This window comes from Epinephelus moara, chromosome 12 (genome assembly GCF_006386435.1).
Source record: "Epinephelus moara isolate mb chromosome 12, YSFRI_EMoa_1.0, whole genome shotgun sequence".
Classification (NCBI taxonomy): Eukaryota; Metazoa; Chordata; class Actinopteri; order Perciformes; family Serranidae; genus Epinephelus; species Epinephelus moara.
The window spans coordinates 1,901,010-1,925,176 of NC_065517.1; the positions used below are offsets into that span (position 1 = coordinate 1,901,010).

Here is a 24,167-nt window from a genome sequence, read left to right on the forward strand (position 1 = left end):
TTTTTTTCCCCTGTTAAAGGGGTTTTTTTGGGGAGTTTTTCCTTATCCGCTGTGAGGGTCCAAAGGACAGAGGGATGTCGTATGCTGTAAAGCCCTGTGAGGCAAATTGTGATTTGTGATATTGGGCTTTATCAATAAAATTGATTGATTGATTGATTGATTGATTGATTGATTGATTTATTCAATTTATTTTATTTATTGACACCCCCCCTCTGGTTAGCGACACCTCCACGCGTGCGTGGCCTTAATGGCCACCTGGGTGCGGGGACCGTGGCCGTACCCTGCCGACGCAGGCTGCCGTCTATCGAGGCCAGCGGGACCAGCCTGTCACTCATGCCCCGGAGCCGGTCTTCCACTCCTTGGAGCTGGGCCTCTGACCCCTGGACCCGGGAGGTTAGAGAGCCCAGCTCCCTCTCCAGCATCCTGAACCCCCCTGATTTCATCCTTGTTGCGCGTGGTATTTGTGATCTGTGCACACGACTCATTTGTTGCACCGGGTTTAAACATGTCACCAAATATCTTTCTTTGTTGAGAAATATGTTTGTCTTACCTGTCCCAACCTCTATCCCACCAAAGTCCTCAATGCTGACAGAGGACAGCGTGGAGGATGCAATGTCCTCCGCTGAGCTGAGGGGCACACTGGTGGAGGGGCCACCCCCTGTTGCCCCTGTCTGCCTCCTGTGCTCAGAGAGCTTTTGTTTGGCCCTTCTTCTAACATCATTGAACAATTTTTTTGCACTGGGCAACGGTTCTCAGTGTATCCAGGCAACATTGATTTACAATTGTGGTGACCTCCTCCCAGGCTACCTTTGCATCATCAGCCCGTGGAGGTCTGCTTGCAGTTCCGTATATTTGGACACTGCAAGCTTGGACCTCCCGGGCCAAAACATCAGTTTCCTCCTGGGAGAAGTTTGGCCGTCTGACACTGCTGATCTCCTCCGCCATGGCGAATTGAGTAAACTCTCATGTGAATGGGCTGTGTAAAACCCACTCCACGCCTTCTCTCCTCCCTCTTTCCGACTTGCGCAGGTAGGAGGGACGGAGGTGGGAAAGAGGAGTAGCTGCGCCAGCGCGCACGGTGTGCCAAACTTGCAAAATCCGCCTGGCCACACCCAGTTTCGCCCGGTCTGCGAAACTAGAGCCCTTTAACTTAATGAGTTTAATGATAGCATAAGCAGGCATAGTGTGTGTGTTCTGTATCTGCAGGGCTCCATAGTGCTACTATCTAGTTGTATTTTGCAACCATGGAGCACCACTGTGACTCACTACTAATATTAATTTATCAACTTGAGAGCTGTTAGTTTGTGTCCAGCTCAAAGTGAATGAATTATCATGTGTAAAGGCACAGCGGCAACAGTTTAACTTTGTGCTAACTGCTAAAACTGTTGACCGGAAGCTTGGGAGAATGTACGTCTTTTAATATTTATTTACTGTATCTTGGTCCAGAATCACAGGTTTTTTTACTAGAATATGAAACAATTAAAAATAAGAGATTTTTCTCTGGCAGTGTTTAACAGTTGTGTTGGATATATTTGTATGTTCTCTCTGCAGACACGGTGGACTCCATCACCCCAGACAAAGTGCGAGGTCTCAGAGACATGCTGAACAGCAGCGCCATGGACATCATGTACTACACCAGCCCTCTGTACAGAGATGAGGTGAGGCTGAGAGTATCCTGCACTACAGCTTTATAGTTCCCTTTAAGGAACATACCCAGCCTGGAGTTTAGCCTCGTTCTGTCTCCTCTCTTCACGGCTGTGTTTCCGCACTTTGCTGCTGGCAGTTCTGGAGCATTAGTCCCAGGAGGCTGAATCAACGTCCCTCAGGCACAACTAAATCAAAGCTAAAGTACTTTAATCCAACATGGCATGATTGGACTAAATTTTGGTCTGAGTGTTAAAGAATTGATGATTAATCAAGACTCTGAAGGATGAAACATCTCTTTTAACCCCCCATTCCAGTTTCATCTTCTTCTTTTCTCCATCAGTGAGTTGAATATTTTTATTGTCCCCTCTTTTCTTTGAAAGAATTCTGTTTCCCGTTTGTCTTGTTTAGTTTGACCTCTCTTCCTCTTCTTTTTCCATATTTGGGTAGATGTCCCTGGCTGACTGCTCAGCCAGACTTTTAGCCAATCAGAGAGAGGTTAAAGTTAGAGATGTGAACACTCGACACTCGTGGACAGTTTTTACAGGTAGAAAGAGTCTGTTACCATGGAAACAGAAGCTGATGGAGGAAATGCAGAGTCTTACCAGTGTTTTAACTAACTGCAAATCACTCTTCTGTCCATTAAAACAAACCTGTTTCACCGCCCCCCCAAAGGGATCAAATTTAACCAAATGTTATTGACACACTGTAAAATAGTGACAAAGACAAACACCTCACAACTTTGTATATGTGTGCTGTTGTCGTGTGTCTGTGTGTGTGTATGTAGATTACAAAGGGTTTGACTCTGGAGCTGAATCGTCTGTACTCACTCTTCTGCTCGCGAAATCCAGACTTTGAGAAAAATGGGAAGGTGTCCATAGTGTCTCACTCGCTGGGCTGTGTCATCACCTTCGACATCATGACAGGCTGGGACCCTGTGCGCTTTCATCATCAAGAAGCACCAGACCCGGAAGAGACAAAAGTCCGCTGGGCAAGTGACGAGGAGCACCACCTTCAGGAGCAGCTGAGACTCACACGCCTCAGGTACAACATGGGTTATTTTTCTTGAACAGGTGAGGAAGTTGATTCCACATCTGTTTTTGTGTTGATGTTTTTGCTGTGAACTTGAAACCTCAGGTGAGAGCAAGAGAACTGAAAAGCCAAAGCCAGTCTCATGCTGGTTACTTAAAACTTGTTAACCCGAAAGTGCCCCAGTTGGGGGACTTTGAGAGTGACTTTGCAAGCACAGTATGAAACAATACACTGATCACAAAGAATATAGTGATGTTGCACATCAAATTTAACAGCAGAACCTGGGCTACGTGGCTGTAAAAACCCTTTTTACATGCCCCAAACACAGCTCAAACAACAACTAAATAAACAACAACAACAACTAACTCCAACGACTCCATACAGCACTGATATCCCGACCCACTTGGTATATTTCGGGCTCTAACTCGACCACACGTTATTTAAAACACACACCATTCATCTCAAATGAAAGCTGAGACTCCGCTGTTTCCACACATATGCGCCAAATCACTCTACCACAAAACATCAGAGAGCTAGAGGCCAAAGAACAACAACAACAGAAATCTTTTCTTTGTAATATCTCTCTTACCTTGTTGTTTTTGCCGTGAAAAGCGCATTCTGCCATTGAATCACGCTTCATTCGTGTTTACTGGATGTGGTCCGTCATTCAAATGAGTCCGGACTGAAAAAAAGGTTCCAGGGGAAGCATAACAATGACCACTCACAGCAGCCGACATCGCCCCACAATGCGTTCAGCTGACTCTGATTGGCTTACAGTGCTGTCAATCTAGTTTTTGTGGGTATAGCGTTATTCTATTGGCTCAAACAAATCAAACAAGGTGTCAATCACTCAAATCGGCCCAGCCGTCATGGAGATACGGGCCTCCAAAGGTCAGAATAGAAACTCAGTTTCAAATTTAGTAGGTGTGTATTGGTCAGTTTGGAGTGGGAAATACAGGAAAAAAACGAAACGGACAGTTGTATGTGTTTATCCTAAACATCAGTAGGGATTTACAGAAACAATAAATGAAAGATATAGGATTGTACATGACAAAAATCACATGGAAACATGGTGCAATTTTGGAGAGCTCGCCTGAATTTTCTGTACTAAAACCTATATATATAATATATATATAATAGTGTTATTCATTTTATCAGAATCAACCTTTGCAGAGATAATGTTCACATATTGTACTATGATTTGATAGAGGTTTAGAGCTGCAGCTGCATCATTCCAAAGGGATACTCATCCTGAAAATGCTTTTTGTTTTTTATTAGGCAAACCTCAAAATGTTTCATTTGTGCTGTGTGCCATCTTCATTTACTCTTCACATATAACACATATACTGATATTTACACATCTTAACAAATCTCACAAGTGTTGAGTCTCCCTTTTCCATGACACCAAAAGTATTCAAATAGACCTTGTGGTTGCAGAGATATATTCATTTCATTATGGATATGCAATTTTCGAGCAGAGGCCTATAAAATAGGCTTAGGGTTTTAAAATGATGTGACATTTCCCACTCAATATTCGCGATATAGTCATTTTACACAACCCACAAGGAACAAGCATTGATACATTGATTATATTCTATATATTGCCTACCAGTACTTAGAAGTTATTCAAATCCTGCCTATAGAGCGTGCTTATACCTGGTATTAACATGCATCTTGGGAGATCCAATCACAATTGAAAAACAAATACAAGTGTAAACGACCACCAAGACTTGTGATCTGATCACTCAAACCACTTGCAGAGATGGTCTGGGATGCATTTTACCATATATATTTTGTAGTGTAAACACTAATGTGTCCTGAACTTTTTTTTACCCTGTCTCTCAGAGGCCTCAGCCTGTCTACTCCATTCGTTTCATCAGTCTGCTGAGAGGGGATGAGTGGAGCTCATGTGACTGGTCATTTCAGATATTTATTCTTACTCCCCCTGCTGGTCATGTGTTCCTACTACTAAGCCTCTCTTGTACATTGCACCCACCAATAGTCATTATAATTGCAGTAGTCTGCTGCAGGGGAGTAACACCTCTGATCAAATTTATTTCACTTTTGGATAATAAAGTAACAGTGAAGTGAATTAACTGTTAGTGAAGTTTGATTTATTTTACATTTGCATTTGCCCTTGCATAAGGTTTTAGGAAAACAAGTCCCATTGTGTGTAAGACGGCCCAAAAAGCTTGTCACTGCAATGCATTGGAGTCCTTGTAATCTCTGTATAATATCCATCATCTCAGGTTGAGGGACTTGGAGGATCAGTTCCATGGTCTGCAGACCTCATCTTGTGCTGTGCCAGCCTTGAAATTCAAGGTAAAGTTTGCAAGTGTTTGAGTGTACTGTATATGTCATCAGTTGTCACCTGCTACTGCCAGACATTTCATGTTCAGCATGTGTCCGAGATATAGAGAAATCAAAACCCTCTGTATAAAAAAAACAACAACCTTTGATTTAAACTACAGACCCTCTATTTGAAATGACAGACCCTCTGATTCAAACTACAAAGTGTTTTGTACCCTGTATAACAAACTATTTTTATTTGTATGTGTCCCTATTCTCAGAGGTTTTTTTATGTTATGTAGTATGTCACGTGGTTATCATGGATGTAATCGTGGAATTATTTGATGTATTATTTATTGTTCATTGTCTAATAAGCCCATGAGGGCTGGGCACCAATTATGGTGTTTGACACTTAAATAAACAGATCAATCAAAAAAAAGACAAAAACAAAAAACCTCTGATTCAAACTACAAACCCTCCAGTTCAGAAAACAAACCCTCTTATTCAGACTACAAACCATCTGAATCAAAGTACAACCCCTCTCATTCCTTTAATCTATGAATGAGAATAGAGTGATCCACTGTATCAAAGGCGGCACTGAGATCTCAGAGCAAGCGTACGGTTACCTGAGTCAGCAGCTAGAAGGAGGTTATTAGTTGTTCTTAGTAAGGCTGATTCAGTTCTGTGAAAAACTCTGAAACCAGATTGGAATATTTTTTTTAAATGCAGTTTTAAACCAAGTGCGACAATTGTTAATAAAAAACTACTTTTTCAAGTATTTTAGCAAGAAAAGGGAGTTTGGAGATAGGTCTGTACTTATTTAGGACTGAGGGATCTAAATTATGCTTTTTAGGAAGTGGCTGCACAACTGCATGTATGAAATATACTTCCTTGAAGAGTTTAGTTTAGTTGGAATAATGAAGAGAACAGGTGGAGATCTTCATAGAAGAGACAATATGATGGAGCTCTGGTTAAGTAATTGAGTTAAAGGAATTTAGAGCTACAGTGTTCTCAGAGGAGATTGATAAACTATATACAGATGGAATAATACTAGTTCTGATATTGAGAATTTCGTCTCTAAAAAAGTTAAGTAATTCTTCACATTTAAAGACAGATGCCTCTAAGCAGGAGGAGGAACTGGAGGAGGTGACAGAGTTTAAGACACTAATAAAGTACTCAGGGATTTTGACAGTTCTTGTTAATAATATCATAGAAGTATTGAGCTTTGCAGTTTTGACAGTCTGCTGGTATTTAACCATGAGGACCAAAACATTCAAGTAAATTTATAAAATCATGGGTCATGGCATCAAGGGGACAACAAATGTGGATGTTGGAATTACCGAGAATGCTGGGAAAGGATGTGGGAAAGGAGATCAGAAAATTTACTGATAAAATTGATATTTGGCTTAGGGGGTCTGTATAGCAGGCTGAAAACGGGCGGGGTGCCATCTATCACGAAGGCCAAAGATTCAAAAGATGAAAAAGGAGCCATTGAAGTAATGGAGCACTTGAGGCCTTTTCTGTAAATATCAGCAACCCCACCACGTGCAAGTAGTCTTGGTTGATGAAAGTGAGAGTCGTCTGGGGGAGTGGCTTCAGTGAAAGGGGATGTGTCATTAGGGGTAAGCCATGACTCAGTGATGAAGAAGCAGTCTAGATTATTTGACAGAATATAATCCTGTCAGATAAATGATTTGTTTGACAGTGATCTCACATTCAGCAGACCAACTTTTGAGGGAGGGGGTGGTTGGGATGGGATTGTAGTGGGTGTAATAGTAATAAGATTGTCGTAGTTTACTGAATGAGATGCTATGGAGACAAAATTACAGAGTCTAAGTTTTAAACAGACTGGTATGTGACTTACAGGTGAAGTAGGTGAAAAAGAGTTTGACAGTCTATGCCCCATGAGTGTTAAGGGATGAAATTTTCCAGGTGTTGCAGAGGTTTCAGGTGTACTAGGACCCCTATCAGTGTAATTACACTGGCACTGAGTATTCTTTTGATTGTATGTTTGTGTCACTTCATGGTGGCATGGACTGTCTGAGATAAACTACAGACCCTCTGATTCAAACGACAAACCCTCTGAGTTGTACTTCAATCCTTCTGATTCAAACAACAAAGATTTTAATTTAAACTACAAACCACATGATTCAAACTACAACATGTTCATTTTCAGTGGTCCTGTGCAACCACAGTACTATGTAACTGGCCAATGAGCAGCTTTGTAGGTAGGGGCTGGCAGCCTTTCAGTGGTGACTGTCTCTTACTCTGCTGTTGAATTGAGCCTGTTCTCTATGTTGCAGGTAGAAAATTTCTTCTGCATGGGCTCTCCTCTCGCTGTTTTCCTGGCGTTGCGGGGGACCCGGCCTGGAAACAATAATGTGCAGGACCACATCCTGCCCACAACTATCTGCAAACGCCTCTTCAATATATTCCACCCCACAGATCCTGTGGTGAGCCACAGTACCCACAACTGAATATATCACTGTCCCACTTAGGTCAAAATCATCACCCACTATTTTGATCAGCCTGTTGCCAGATGTTTAGTGATTAGTGGTGGCTAACAAACAGAAACAAAACGATACAAGTTTGTGGTGTTGGTATTCGATTACACAACCAAATACTTAAAAACTAGATGACAAGCTGGAAAATTACATTTAAATAAAATGTGTTAAAATAAAATTAGAGGAAGTAATGTTGTGACAAACCCTGATCTGCTCTTGCATTTGTATTTTTTTTGTTTCAGGCGTACAGATTGGAGCCTCTTATCTTAAAGCACTACAGTAACATTGTGCCTGTTCAAATCCACTGGTAAGTGGTTGTATTTGACAGATAATATGCTGGTTATTAAGGAATTCTTCTGTGAATTTCTCACAGCAGTGTATGCTGTGATGTGATGGTTTCACATTATCCACAGTTTCTGTCTGTTCTGTCTGTTGTGAAATATTTTGTTCCTCTGAACAGTTTACACTAAGAGTGATGGTATTGTACTGTCCTTCGATGAGCAGATGGTGAGGTGTTGCTGTGACCTGAACACAGGCTTCTGTGGACCCTAACCAACACCAAAACAAAGCAATAGCTGTCATAAGCTCTGCACTAGCTGCTCGCTATACTACTACTATACTACTATACTACTACTATAAGATAACAGCCAACAACAAGTGTACTGTCTCCTGCAGCTCATTGTCATAGGTAGCTGACATGACTGACAGGCTTCACAGCATCTAAGCTGTCAATAACATGTTTACTTCACTGACCTCTGGAAATCTCAGTGCTTCACTCAACAGTCATTTTATCTGAATTGGACTACTGTCTGAACAATGATACTCAACAGTTAAGCAGGAGCATGAAGAGTTAAACACAGTTCATTACAGTATCATAAGCTTGAAATAGTAATAAGCATCATGTTACAGTCTGTCTGCTATGATATACCAGTAACCTTACTGACCCTTTGCTAAGTCCCGTCGCTCCAATGCAGACTGGCCAATCATAGCGTAGCACTGGCCAGCACAAAGAAGGGTTCAACAACACCAAAGCAGTGCTCCATAGACTCTCACGCAATCTTTTCAGATTTCCTTCATTTTCAGGCTGCTTTTGTGGATTTCAAGCTAAATGTTGTGCTTGGGGCATGTGTATTAATGATATTCATTACCTGGAGGGGTTGGTAAAAGATATACATTTCTTCCCTGTTCCAAAATCAGAATCAAACCCTGAAAAGTGTAGGGTTAGTTAGCTAGCTACTGAATGTTTACACATGCTGCTTCTGTTTTTTAATGATTATAACACTGAAAAAAAAGACCTACCCATCTGTACAGGAATCAGTGAAGAGAAGCAGGGAAACTTTGCTGATAGTGAATCAGCTGTGTGTTATTGCATTGTGCGCAGATGAACGTTGTTTAACTGGCAGCAGCATGGGGGTGAAGCCAAACACCATTCATCTGCATACACTGTTATGCCACGCAGCTGGTTCATATCGGCAAAGTTTGCCTTTATATTCATTGTCTACTTTTACGATCACCAGCAATTTGGTGGTTCACTTTGTCTATTTAACCTGTTTTGGCTGATGAGTGAGTCTGACATCCTGGATATAGCCTTAAAGCGCATTTTGTAGACCCCTCTGTCTGTCGGAATCACTAATTCACTTTTCCACAAATATGATAATATTTCTTCAGGGAGTGCAGGTAGTTACAGTGTGGGCTCCATGCTTACTCAGACAGCTTGTCGGACCATCACAAAGGGTTAGCGGAAGGTCAGTTGTGATTGAGGCTGCAGTATGCCCAGGTTCATGAGATCACAGCTGAAGACAGAATGAGACTACATGCTTCAGTGACCTAAAGTTGATGTGGATGTGATGTGCAGGTACAACACCAGCAACCCAACACCGTATGATCACATCCGGCCCACACTGCTTAACCCCCCAAAGGAGACGGCATCTGTCTCAGACTCAGAGAGCATCCCCAGTCCCTGCACCTCCCCGCCCCAGGCCCGACGGCACTATGGAGAGTCCATCACCAGCCTGGGCAAGGCCAGCATCATGGGTGAGCACAGAGAGGGTTATGGCTACATGGATGGCTGATGTAGTAGAACATAAATCAAATTCATAGATATGTTAATATGAGATATTGGGGACTGATGATAAAATACCCCCTATGTCCTGTTGGTTTCCCTTTATTATGACAAATACTGACTATTGCTGCCTGATAGTATGCAGAATGATTTCCTCTCATGCAGATACAGTACATACTCGTTAATTGGCAGTTGGCTGTTGTCTTTGTGGTGAGTTTAGCAGCAACTTTTTGGCCGAGACACAGATGATGTGAGGTGACCAAGCGTCAGAGGGCTGAAAATTGAAGCCAGCACTGAAGTGTGAAAAACTGAAGTTCCTTTAAAGTCCACTTGAGGCTGGCTCCAGACACTAGTCAATGCCAAAAGGCCCCAATTTTAAAATGTCTAACTTTACAGCAGAAATAAAAATGTTTACAGCCTGGTACAAAAAACAGTTTGGGTCTCTATGGTTAATTTCCCCCTTCATGACTAGGGGAGACCGGGGATGGTTGTTACATTTTTGACATTTCTGTCTGTAACTCAGGTCTCTTTTAAGCCAGTGCATTCAAAATGTGATACAAACTAGTTACATGTGTCAGGTATTAAATGGTGTAGTTGTTGACTCTGCAACACAAACAGAAAATCCATGGTTTAGTCTCAAACACAAGGAGTGAAATGTTACAATCTACCCCATAGTCTGGGTTAGTTGTAATGGAACATGGGGTGAAATGTAACATTATGAAAAGAAGGTATGACAAGAACTTAAGATACTGAAAACTTTGTATTTAACACTTACATAATTGGTGTGTGTGTGTGTGTGTGTGTGTGTGCGCGCGCATGTGTTACACCAATATTTGAACATAATATTAAAACTAAACAAATTCTGCAAATATGCTCCAGCTTCAAAACTTGAACATCTGTCTCTGTGTGTCTTACGTTAGCATTTATACACAGCTATAAAACAACAAAATGCACAAATATGCAACAGAATCAACAAGTGAACATTAGTGTGTGTGTGTGTGTGTGTGTGTGTGTGTGTGTGTGTGTGTGTGTGTGTGTGTGTGCGCGTGCCAAGTATTTTTGTCACTATCACTATCAGAGTCACAGTGGTGACAAATGTATGGCCCTCAGTCCTGGAGAGCAGGCTTCGTGGGCCCACAGACAACAGGCTGTACACTGAACCCAAACTTCTTTTGGTTTTGAGTTTTTGAAGTGTTCCATGCACACAATGCAAAAAGTGTCATCATCATCTGAGAAATCTGTGTCCTGTAGCACGATGTTATGCATTTTCTGTTTTTTCTTTCCTGATGTTTTCTTTGACAGCCTGGGTCGTTGTTGGTTTGTGCAAGTTGATTTGTCTTGTTTCTTGACCCATACTGATGTTGTTACAACTAACCCAGACTGTTGTAGCCATGAACTCACTTGTCTTACAGACCAACAACTAAAACATTATCACTAACAATTTGCATGGAAAATATCTACACAAACACATAATTAACATGATTTAAGTTTGATGAGTTTATGTACAAAGGAGGCAATGCTATTACAAAAAGAAATGAAGCGGAAAAAAATACTTTCTTACCTCAAAATGAGTTTTTTCCCTCTAAAATTAGCTGTGTTTGCCACAAGGTGCTACTTCCTCACATGTGGAGTAAGGACTAAACTGAGCATGCACAGAGTGGATCAGATGATTTGTAACTTGTTCCTGATTGGACAAATTTAAAGTGTTGCAACTAACCCATGTTACAACCATCCCATCCCATACTGTATGGAGAGGGTATTTTTATATAACTCATCTGCTCATTTTATTAAGGCATAAAGTTATTTAGTTATGTAAGGGCAGGCCATTTTGACAGGCTGTCTGCGAATAGTGTCCTCGACTTTTCAGTCAGATCCACCCCTTCGCCCTTTCCCACAAATATAGTTACTTCTGGCTCCAAAAAGTCAAGATGGCAACGACCAAAATACACATACATACATACTAGAGATGTGCGGATGGCGTTTGAGCGCACCCGAATCCTCATGCACTCATCAATCATCCACCCGTCACCCACCCAACGTAATTATCTTCTAAAATTTAGAGACCCAAACTTTAAGTTATTGTATTAACATTTAAATTATGTCCAGCCGTTCGTGCTCATTCGCTTTTCATATAGGCGCATTTTCTTGACTCAAACAATTAAAAGATTATAGGCTAATTTCGAATGTGGTCACATTTCTAATGTAAAAATTACTCTAGCCTAGGGCATTAACAGAAAAATCGATTTGTCGACATGTTGACGTCAGTGGCACAAGTCGACACCCCCCGGGAGGAGTCGACAAGTCATGTGTTTTTTCCCTCTCTCTCTCTCTGTGTGCTTGTGTATGGAATGCAATCGCTGCCTCTGATTGGCTTACACTGATAGTTTATCCTAAGTGAACATACTATAAGACTCCAGTCATTCGGGCTTTCATAGTCGAGCGCACTTCCGCATTGTAGTTTCCTGTAAAAATGTCCATGAAAAATCCCCGCGATGTTAAAAATACATGCCAAGCAGTCACTGGTGCGCGGAGCGGAGTCCGCGTGGTTGTAAAATCTGAGCTTTGCGCGCACAGGGCTTGCAGACGTCCGCTTTGAGTCCGCGCAGACCTCCGCAGAGTCCGTTCCGCGTACGTTCCACCCAAGTATGTTCGGGCCTTGACAGACACACATCACATGTGTGGAGATACTTCACTTTCCTCCGCCGTGTCAATGTGATGACGTCATCAAATGACTTGTCGACTCGACTTCGACTTTATTGACAGATAAGTCGACCTGAAAAAAAATCAGAGTCGTTAATACCCTACTCTAGCCTAATATTGTTTGCTCTGTTGCAATAATAAAAGTCTTTGAAGTAATTACAATGTTAATTTTTATTGGCCCACCCACCCGCGGATTGCGGATATCCGGATGTCGCGGATATATATATATATATATATATATATAGCAAGGGCCTTGCTTTAGAGAGGTCGCCATCTTGCGCCGCCATGTATGTACGGCAGCCCGAGCAGACAATCCAGCCAGCCAGAGAACGCGTTTCGCGTGTATAAATAAACCAACGAAGACAGCAGAAGGAAGGAAGAAGGAGGAGGAAACAGCAGAGAGTGTTAGTAGTTCGTCGATAGAGAGTAGTGAAAAGTTTTTTTAGTTCTAAAGTTTGCGAATGGACCACACTTACCACACAGCAGGAGAGAATGAACCCGAACCGTCATCTGCGAGGAAAAGAAGACCCAAATTCACTCCTTGTGATGCACTCTCTGCGGCGCTTTCCCTCCTGATGATATATCTCCCCAACGATATAGCACCGCTCAGCATCCAACACATGGAGTTCCTCATCTGTATGCTCCGGCTCAAACAGGTACAGCTCTGGATCTGTGTCCGCTACAAGAAACTCTTCAAAATCGCGTTCAAAGTCGTCCATTGCAGCTACTATAGTCCAGAGATATTGCTAGGCTAAATAAACAGCTGAGTTTTGTTTACAGGCTACGTCTGTGCCTGCTCACCGGTGTATCCCTCCGCAGATCACAGCGCAGGACGTACTGAAAATTTTAGTCTTATGTCAATAACAGACAATAGGATAGCAGTAACGTTACTCCTATGTACCCTGCTGATTGGATTCAGTACAGCTAATACCACCGTTTATTACTGAACAGTACAGGTTACTGTTGGCCATAACCACGCCAAAAAAACCAACAAACAAGAATTTAGCTGTAACTCCAACTGTGCACTGCTGCTCTCTCCTCCAGCTCGCTCGTGCACTGCTGCTCTCTCCTCCAGCTCGCTCATACACACACCAGCAAGCGCACTCACACAGCTCTCGTCCCCGTCACACTCGCACCCCGCCCCCTACCTATACTCATTCAATCCCAAACATGCCATTAACTCAGAAAACATTGACAATATAACAGAACATTTACTGCAGTGGTGAGTGTGGTAAGCTGTCAGTCAGTGTGCGGGCTGGAGATTGGTGGAGCAGAGAGGGGAGGGCTGCCCCGCTGGGTACTGTAAGTGAGTATGTGTGTATGAAGTTTGGAGTGTATGGAGTTTTTGGAGTGCTAAAATAAACGGGCCCTTTTCCCGAACGCTACTCTGGTCTCCTGCTCGTGAGTGATTCATTACAATATCGTAGCATGGTTTAGATTTCTAAATAAATATTCACCTCGTAGCATGGTTTAGATTTCTAAATAAATATTCACCTCGTCGCTAGATAGACCTACTCCTGAAAAACCTGTGTCTGCGCAAGGCTTTTGGTCCTACGAGGCCACCGTCATTTACCCGACGGGAGGGGTGAGCGAGTGAGCCCTGCAATCTAGAATTTGACCACTGATGTCACTGTTTTCAAACCATTTTACACACTGGCCCTTTAAGCGAGCAGAGACAGTTAGTTTATGTTACAGGGAAAAATTGATCAGTTGATCAGTTAATCAGTTAATCGCAGAGCTGCTTTGGATGAGTTCTTAGCCTAGAGTACAGTGACTTAATAATTATTCACACACAAATCACAGGATCAAGTTCTTCATAAATGAAATGCTTATTAAACTACTACTACATAACAAAGAACTAGAAAGACAAAGAAATGAATAAATGAAGAGAAATATGAGTGAGCACAATTGATTCAGCGATGAGCAGTTTCTAAATGAAAGCGCCCCATGGTGTTAGTCAGGTAGAGTCAGTGACCGACATCTTTGAAGTTTAACAATTAAAAGGATTTAATAGATCAAGACATTTGAGAGTTTAGGAAGCACCAGAGAAGAGAGAGAAGAGATTTAATTAATCATTATAAATTTAGGGGAGATCCTAGTTGAGGTCTAAGGCCCAGGTCATACCGAAGATTTGCGACAAGAAGAAACTATTGTAGATCGTTGTAAGATGCAGTGGTGTGAACTGGTCGGTCTGAGCTTGACTCAAGCTGGCTGTGTGTCATCTGCAACTCATCTCGTCAAATCGCTGGCAGCTGTTTTTAGAATGTAAAGCACATCACCTGTTTCAACAGCCAATCGGCTTATAGTGCAGTCCACTGGTCAAGTCAAAGTGACTGCAGATGGTGGGTTCTCTTGCTGTGGCAGGTGCTCCGTACCCGCCTCTGTTTCCATCCTCATGGTGTGCCGGTGTCGTACGGTGGGTAGCTTCTGCTGCTGCTCGCTGTATGTGCTTACGCCTCCTCACACACACACACACGCGCGCACACACACACACACACACACACACACACACACACACACACACACACACTCATTGACTGATTAATTTGCCCTGGTTATTTATATTATTTTGTTGCATTGATTATAAATACAGTCCATCTGGTGATTTCATTACTACTACAAATACAACTGGGGCCAGTATGTCACTATCATTATCCTCATTCATTCATTCATTCATTCATATTTTAGGAAGCTACAAATTATATGCAGCCACAAAATAAGCCTGAAAAGCTGGAAATCAGAATGGAAGTACAGAGTGTTTCTGCATAGAGACAACACACCGTCTCATCTAGTTGCATTGGTGTGAACCCACGGGTTATAACAACATTGCAGAACGGCGCATTGCAAGTAGTTGCCTGTTTCAACTCATCTTGATGCGAATCTTTGGTCTGAACTGGGCTGAATGATCATTAGTTAACTTAATTAAGGGGTGGCTGTGGCTCAGGGGTAGAGCGGGTTGTCCACCAATCAGAAGATCAGCGGTTTGATGCCCGGCTCCTCCAGTCTGCATGTCGAAGTATCCTCGAGCAAGATACTGAACCCCAAATTGCTCCCGAAGATGCTTCCATTGGTGTGTGAGTGTAGCAGGTGAGTAGCAGGTGGCATCTTGTATGGTAACCTTGGCCACCAGTGTATGAATGTGTGTATGAATGGGTGAATGTGACCTGTAGTGTAAAAAGCGCTTTGAGGAGTCTGTATCCATGTTATTGAGGAGGTCAAGATGTACACATTGTGTTGTGAGGCATTTGAATATTATACCCCACCTCTTCTCAGATCGACAGCCAATCTTGACATTGTTTGGTCCAAAGAAGTCTATTCCAGTGGAGTAGAAGGAATGTTTAAGTAACCTGAGACAAGCAGCAGGCAAATCAGCTGTCTTTGGGATGACTGGTTTTCCTCTCCACTTTTGACATGAAACACACTTGCGCTGATGTCGATGGACTGCCTCTCATCCTCTCAAGATTCAGAATTTCCGCCTGATTTCAGCAAAGAGTCGTTCTGAGCCAGTGTGATACAGTTTTCCATCATAATCCTAAATGATCAATTTGGTCACATTGTGAGTAGGGTCCAGGACAATTGGATGGATTGACTCAGATTCCAGTTGATGGCTTTGCCGTAGTCTGGCTCCAACTTGAATGAGTCCAAAGTTTGAGTAAGCAACTATGTGGTGGAAGTGACGTGACAGGCGTGGCAGATCTTGAGGCCGGACGGGAGGCCGACATGATAGGCAGAACAGATCTGGAGACCTGCCGGGAGGCCGACGTGACAGGTGGAGCAGATCTGGAGGCTTGCCGGGAGGCCGACGTGGCAGGTGGAGCAGATCTGGGGGGTGGCCGGGAGGCCGACGTGATAGGTGGAGCAGAGCTGGAGGCCAGCCGGGAGGCTGCTGCAGCCCAGCAGGAGCGGGGACTTGAGGTGAAGATGCTGCGGCCCAGCAGGAACGGGGACTTGAGGATGCTGCGGCCCAGCAGGAATGGGGACTTGAGGCTCCTGTGGCCCAGCAGGATCAGCAGGGGGCAGAAGCAGCTCAGTAACTTGGGGCTGTCCCAGCACAGCACAGACAGGAACTTGGGAGTGCAATTCATCCTCAGGGGATCTGAAGGATGTGAAGAGGCACTGGACAGGCACTGAGAAGTTTTGAGATTGAAAGTCTCTTATGGGGCCTTGAAGTGTCCATCCTAGATGCGTTTTGGCAGCTGTAGGTGATCCAAAAGAGCCCAGTCTGACTGGAGTAATAAGAGTAATAAGATGGATGTGATCTGAGCCTATGAGCGCCAGTGGTGATTTTTTTTGGTATTTTCTTTGAAGGGATAGAACAGGATAATTATGCTCTGAAAATGCTAACTAGCAGTAAAGGCATGATTGATGGTGAAAGTCTTCTCAGGGTATGCAACAGGAGAGATCTGAAAACTGACAGATAAACCATCAAGAGTTTCAACATCTTGGCGAACAGTTCTCAGCAATAATTTCTCGCCATACCATCCAGGTGGAGATGCTGAGCAGCTGGCTGCAGAAGAAGGGTACGTTGAGAACCGTCATCAAGGACAGCATATGTTTCCAGAGTGCGTTTCCCATTGTGGAGAAGCACTTTTACAACTTTCAGGAGCACACCATTGCAGTCACTTGGTCGGTCGATGTATAAAATCCCCTGCTAGAGGATGATCGACGTCACTGCACGCCACTCCTACTCTGCCTGAGAGACGTTGTGCACACGCACACAACTCGTGTAATTAAGACTATTTGACCGAGTGAACAGATCATCACCCTGACTCGGCTTCCCAATTCTGCAGTCTTTGGTGACAATGGAAGTTATCACAGATGTTATAATGCATGGCGCTAGGTTATTAATGTCAAGACTGCAGTGTAGATGCTTATGATAATTAACAGGCTATTAGCTTACCCTATGAGGTGCTCATCTGGGGAAATGAGTAGATTTAATCCAGTTTATACGCTACAAATTGTTATCTTTAAGTTGCTGCCTATTTATTTAACTCAGTAGCGGACGAGAGCAACTCCGACATTCTAGCCCTGTCACATGACCTACATCTTGTTGAAGCCAGTGCCATATTAATGTTTATTTATGTGCCTGCCCTGACCTTGTGGTGGCAAAACAACTATTTAATAAACAGTTTAAAGAAAAAAGTCTTCACAGGTCAGCTGTCTTTCTTGAGTTTTAATAAGCATTCATGAATGGAGTCACACACATACAACTGCATGAACAGTCAGTCAGTGAGTGAGTGCCTAGATGTTCTTCAGCCATGCTATCCTTATAGTTCCCAAAACACATGCATGTCAATAGTCAAAATATATGGCACTCAGGTGGTTTCTGCAGTAAGCATCCTTAAGACACAACATCTCTTGAGGCTCACAAGAACACTTGGTGTAGGAGCTTCCCTGGCTCGTAACCTTTAGCCTACTTCCATTAGGCCTCTGCTGTATCTCACACTGCTGTCACAGTAGGGGTTAAATGAGCAACACATATCATTAGGTGAGAAGTTCAATTTCATCAAAACAAGTAACCTTATACAACACATGCAGAACACATTATAGGTTAAATATGGTTAAATACCAGAATATTCCACCACATTCCACCCTTTTTAGCATTCAAATGCTAAACCATAAGCATGGAAAATTCCCCATTATCTAACGACCTTATGACCTACGAGTACCACCTGTACCAGCCAAACGCCAGTACCGCCAGCCTCCAACATGGGAGATGAAAGCCCAGGCAGAAGTCACAGGCCACAAGCACAGGCAAGCCAAACATCCCCCTCCCTATAATGGCGAAGGAGAAGGTAAAAGACTTGTCCGTCTAACTACACTACCTAATAAGGGAAAAAACCTCTATATGACAAGGACAAAAAATTCCTTAAACTAAACTCTAAGCTAAAGCAAGATAATCATAAATGAAAAATGTCATCTTTAATGAGAATGCACAATAGTAAAAACCCAATAAAGGGAACACATTTCTTTACTGACTGTCATGCAAATGTTTATATAAAAGTAAATGAAGATGAATAAAATGAGTTATAAAAATGAAAATAAAAAAAGTGAAAATCAAAAGAATAAATTGAGTAAATACGGTGTCTACTAAACTAATGCTAAGTGTAATCAATGTGAAGTAGTGTAATGTGATTTGCTTATCAAACTATTAATGAATCAACTTTAATGATCAAACCATTCTAAACTAAAACAAATAAATGTGAATATAAGAAGAACTTAAAGGAGTGACTCCTGTGAATTGTAAGGGGGAGTCCACAGATCCATCTGCACGTAGCGCCCTACAGCAGATGATACCATTGATGTAATCAGAGATCTCACACAGGGAACGACACAACACACAACAATGCATAGCATCAGCAAAACCACTACAACAGGGGCAAACAGATGCATTAATGACGCTTTCCATCCACTCAAAGAAAGCCTAGCACAGCGCCAGCAACGTTTTTTCTCCCTTAAACAGTTTATCTTTTGATCCTTTGTCATCTCAGTGAACTCAGGACATTTGCTGATATGATGTTCAAGTAAGCTGCAGTATGCACAGGTTGCTCTGACCTTGGAAAAGATTCTGAAGATGATGTGTATTCCCTAGGTTTGTTTGCTCCATGTAGAATTATTGTCAGAACAGGTATGGATTTACAAGAGGGTCTTTGTTGGTTGGAAGATGAGATGGAGATCTCTTTTCTGGGTTGGCACCGAGCTTCAGATTGCAACCAAGATGAGAACATAAGCAAATCATAGATCAGGACACCTTGGTTCCTGTAGAAATGCTGTTTAAAGTGACTGGAATGTTCTGCAGGCAGCTTCTCAAGGAGGCAATCTACTTGGGAGCCACAGAGAATTTCTGCTTGGCCTTGATCTTCCATGCTGCTAAGCAGACCAACAAGTGCTTGTACACAAAGGGCAAAGTTGTCAAGAGCATAACTATCACCTACTCTAATAGGAAGGAGATCCATGATGTTCCTGAGCTCCTTCAATGCCAGTTGTCTAGGTTGGCCATAACGTTCATCAGGAGCTTTGATGGCTTGGGTGTATGGGTCAGAAGCATAGGTGAAAGCAAGGGCTAGTCGCTTGGCCTGGTCCATTTTCAGATGATCAAGGAGAATGTGATATTTGAAATGCTCTGTCTCATTAGGATCGAGTTAATTACTCAGTGCCATCCGCAGCATCCTATAGTGCATTTCATCCTCTCCTCTAAGTTTTGGAAAGGAAGGGCCCTCAAGCTTGTAGACATGTGTTCTGCCAGTAGGGGGTGCCAAAAATCTCTGTTCCTGGTGGCTATGAGATGTAGAGGATTGAGGCATTGGAGAGGGGCACTGCCTCTGTTGGGAGGAAAAGGAAACGAGAGGCTGAACAGGGTTTACTGGTGGATTCAAAGGCTGAACACATGGACTTTGTGGTTGGCCCTCTGGTGATGCTGCAGGAAAAGTGGAAGGGGGCAAGTCTCGAGATGAAAGGATTGGCCTAGGTAGACCAGCTGAAGGAACTGCGGCATCAAGGACTGACAAGTCAGGTGCATAGGGCATGGCAGAAGAAACTGCAACAGGATGACAGCTGACCTCTGGTGGATGGGAGGATGATTGGTCTTGTGATTTAAACTGAAGAGTTTGCTGTTCTGCTTGAGAAATTGACGTGTGTTACACACAGAGTGTTCCAAAAGACTTCGTGCAGATGACTGAGATTTGGATGAATATTTGGAGGAGGAATGAGTAGATGATCTATCCATGAAACGTTGAATAGCCTCATAATTTCAACCTGATCATTAGGCACAGAATCAGCAAAATCAGCGAGGTCTGATTGGCAGGCTCATGTCTTTGTTCCTCTTGTGTAACATCCTGCAACCCATGTGTGTTTTTTATGATGTGTGCATTCTGTTTGACATGCAGCACCTTTAGCTGCACCTTTAACTCCAGGATATTGGACTTCATAATCTTCTAGGTGAGCAGGAGGTCGAGTTTCACGATCTGAACGTCGAAGGGTCTCATCTAATGGCTCTGAATCGTTGACAATAGTCAAAAGGGTGGTGAGAGGGAGTGCATGCTTTAAATAAGGAGTGATCAGGTGAACTCAATCAGCTAGACAAGGAGTGATAAAGGGTGAAAACAAAACCAATCATAAATGAGGAAAGGAGAGGAAAGAAATTGAGGTAAAGGAAGTGACATGAGTGAGGAAAGGAATGAGAAAATAAAAGAGAATAAGGATCTTTACTACACTTGTAGTGCAGGTACTGCACACTACGTATGCATGTCTCCTCTCATGTCTGTATTTAACATCCACCTATAGACACCCATTATAAAATGAAACATCTGAAAAACATCATGAAATGTAAACTATGGTTTTCTTACTGACTATGCTAGATATCAAAATGAATAAGTTTTCTATGTCATATTATGGCGATTTGGTGTGGCCTCAAAGTGGAGTTATTTTATGTTGTTTTCTCGACGATCTCCCATTCATTTGAATTGGAAAAGTCATAGCACACCATTACCCATCATTCCGCATGTTTTGTCATGTATTTTTATGTGTTGGAAACACTGCGGGAGAAGAAGCGTGCCGAAAAATCAGGAGGAAGAAGCATAAGTATAAGAAGAAACGCAAGGTTGTGTTGCACATTAGGCACCCCTAATTATTAACCAGTCAAGATCAGTGTGGCTGGGTCCATGTTATGCTGCAACAGGGCGTTCATAGGGCTCCACTCACTGTACCCATAGAGTCCAGTAGAGGGCTGGGCCTGTGTGAGATAGAATGAAGGTTACGATATTATAACACTAGTTCTGTCAGCACAGTCAGAGCATTCCATCTAGGGTCCCTGTCACTCCTATGCTACGCTTGCTGAAAAGGGTGTAGGGTGGCAGACAACTTTGTGGTACTGCCTTAATTTGTTGTGGCGTCTGCATGTATTGAGATAGCCATGTCCTGATTGGCTGGCTACAGTTATACAAGTTTCAGTGGGCAAATGTGTGCTCATGATTAGGGGAGAGTGTTACCCTTGGAGTCCAGCAGACAGTTCTGCCTGTGCTTATAAAACTTGGGTTACAACATTGTAATACTTGTTCCCACCTGGGGTCTTTTATTTTGAAAGTCCAGCCTTGAACTTAACTGATAACTCATTTACTCATTAACTCATTAACTCATTACTCAGTGTCATCCATTTCCCAACCTACCTATCCTGTTTGGAGTTGTTCTGGACGCCAGTATTTTTTGTAATTGTTAATATTACAGGATTAATACACAGAGACCAATGAGCCACCATGCTGCCAGGAATGATTTATGGACAAACCTTTTTTATTAAACTAAATGGTAAATGGACCTGCACATGTATTGCACCTTTCTAGCCTTTTTTTTTTTTTTAAAGATTTTTTTTTTTTTGGCCATTTTGCCTTTAATGGACAGGACAGGTAAGTGTGAAGGAAGGATAGAGAGAGGGGGGATGACATGCAGCAAAATGCCACAGGCTGGATTCGAGCCCGGGCCGCTGCGGCAACAGCCTTGTACATGGGGCGCCTGCTCTACCACTATGCCACTGCCGCCCCACCTTTCTAGTCTTCTGACCACTCAAAGCACTTTACCACCACTTTTTACATACACACACTGATCGAGGCCACCATACAAGGTGTCACCTGTTACTCAGTTTAAACACTTGCCTGCACTCATACACTAATGAGATAGCCATCAGGAGCGATGTGGTGTTCAGTATCTTGCCCAAGGATACTTTGACATGCGGACTGGAGGATCAATGGATCAAACTTCCGATCTTCTGATTAGTGGAGGACCTGCTCTACCTCTGAGCCACAGCTGCCCTTATGACATTAACCTTTGCTTTTAAACTTTCTGGATAAACTGAAAGGTGAATTCAAGTTTGATAAATAAATCAATATTTTTAGGCTAATATTTTTATTGTTATTCATTTGAGTAGTGTACCCATGGATGCGTCAGTACATCACTGGTAGCTGTGGTTACAGGAATAATGCTTCAGTTATGTTTTCTATGTGTGCAGTTGCACTGACATGATGATGCTAAATCGTGATGAGGAAAAGTTGATTGGTTGAGCATACAGTAGCCCAGTGATACTCAACTTGTGGCCCATGGGCTAAATCTGGCATGCAATGGGGTGCCGAGTGGCCTGACGGCTATTTTCTAATTCACAATCAAAATATATATAGATTTACACTCGGGACTTTTTTGTACTTTGAATGTAGATAATGTGTCAGACTGCACAAAAAAGGAATAAAATCACGATTTTTATATATTCTTTAAAAAAAAGTGTCATGGAAAGATTTCTGCTGAATCTCCCAAAAACCCTGAATCTCCTCAAAGCCTGGAAAGGCCCCTGCGTACACCAGACCTGCACGGGGCTGCTGCAACTGAATTTGCTTTTTGGCAAAGATGAGTGGGGACAGCAAATGTTAAAAGGCTGAAAACAGGCAATTAATTTACTGATAAATATTATTAATGTTCATAAATCAATCAATCAATAAATTTTATTTATAAAGCCCAATATCACAAATCACAATTTGCCTCAGAGGGCTTTACAGCATACGACATCCCTCTGTCCTTAGGACCCTCACAGCGGATAAGGAAAAACTCCCCCAAAAAAAACCCTTTAACGAGGGAAAAAATTGGTAGAAACCTCAGGAAGAGCAACTGAGGAGGGATCCCTCTTTCAGGATGGACAGACGTGCAATAGATGTCGTACAGAACAGATCAACATAATACATTGTGCTGTCATCCCATCACGCTATAAATCCAGATTGACTGTCTACAAAATAAAAACCTGACGAATTTCTTTACAATCCATTATACAGATCTTGTTATCATATATCATATACTCATATAGAGTAAATAGGATTGGTCCGATGAACAGAACCTTGTGGAACTCCAAAACAAACTTTAGTACGTAAGGATGATTCATCGTGAACATTAACAAACTGAAAACAATCAGATAAATAAGATTTAAACCAGAGATCTAGTAAAACAGATCTAGTAAAACAAGTACAGAGACGAGTCCTTTGTCTGAAGCAATCAAAAGATCATTTGTAATATAACTAGTGCTGTCTCAGTGCTATGATGCACTCTAAATCCTGACTGAAATTCTTCAAATAAATTATTATCATGGAGAAAATCACACAGTTGGTCTGCGACTACTTTCTCAAGGATCTCTGAAAGAAAGGGAAGATTAGATATTGGTCTATAGTTGACTAACACCTCTGGATCCAGGGTGGGCTTTTTAGAATAGGTTTAATTACAGCTACCTTAAAAGACTGTGGTACATAGCCTGTTAATAAAGATATATTGATCATGTCTAATAAGTGAGTGTTAACTAAAGGTCAGACTTTCTTAAGTAGCCTAGTTGGAATGGGGTCTAAGAGACACGTTGATGTTTTAGATGAAGAAATCACTGCGGTCAATTGTTGAGGAGAAATCGTGGAGAAGCAATCTAAATATATATTAGGTCTTATAGCTGTGATTTAGAGCAAGCAGGTATTATCTGAGGACAGGAGGTCATGAATTTTGCCTCTAAGAGTTAGAATTTTGTCATTAAAAAAGCTCATAAAATCATTACTGCTAAGGGCTAAAGGAATACAAAGCTCAATAGAGCTGTGGCTGTCAGTCAGCCTGGCTACAGTGCTGAAAAGAAACCTGGGGTTGTTATTATTTTCTTCTATTAAAGCTGAGTAATAGTTTGCTCTGGCATTGCGGAGGCTCTTATACGTTTTGAGACTGTCTGCCCAGACTAAACGAGATTCTTCCAGTTTGGTTATTAATCGCCAATTCCTTTCAAATTTTCGCGATATTTCAATCAATTTTATTTATAAAGCCCAATATCACAAATCACAATTTGCCTCACAGGCCTTTACAGCATACGACATCCCTCTGTCCTTTGGACCCTCACAGCGGATAAGGAAAAACTCCCCCCAAAAAACCCTTTAACGGGG

General features: G+C 42.3%; 1 protein-coding gene across 3 annotated transcripts in view; it reads left to right on the forward strand.

The window, feature by feature from the left end:
* ddhd1b (DDHD domain containing 1b) overlaps positions 1-24,167 on the forward strand; it is a 94,770-nt gene that overhangs the window by 47,017 nt on the left and 23,586 nt on the right. For all 3 annotated transcript variants that reach the window (XM_050058850.1, XM_050058854.1, XM_050058851.1), the window contains 6 exons: positions 1,552-1,658; positions 2,432-2,688; positions 4,926-4,998; positions 7,269-7,418; positions 7,712-7,776; positions 9,325-9,503. In XM_050058850.1, the coding sequence (XP_049914807.1) occupies positions 1,552-1,658; positions 2,432-2,688; positions 4,926-4,998; positions 7,269-7,418; positions 7,712-7,776; positions 9,325-9,503 (831 nt within the window). The remainder of the gene's footprint in view (positions 1-1,551; positions 1,659-2,431; positions 2,689-4,925; positions 4,999-7,268; positions 7,419-7,711; positions 7,777-9,324; positions 9,504-24,167) is intronic.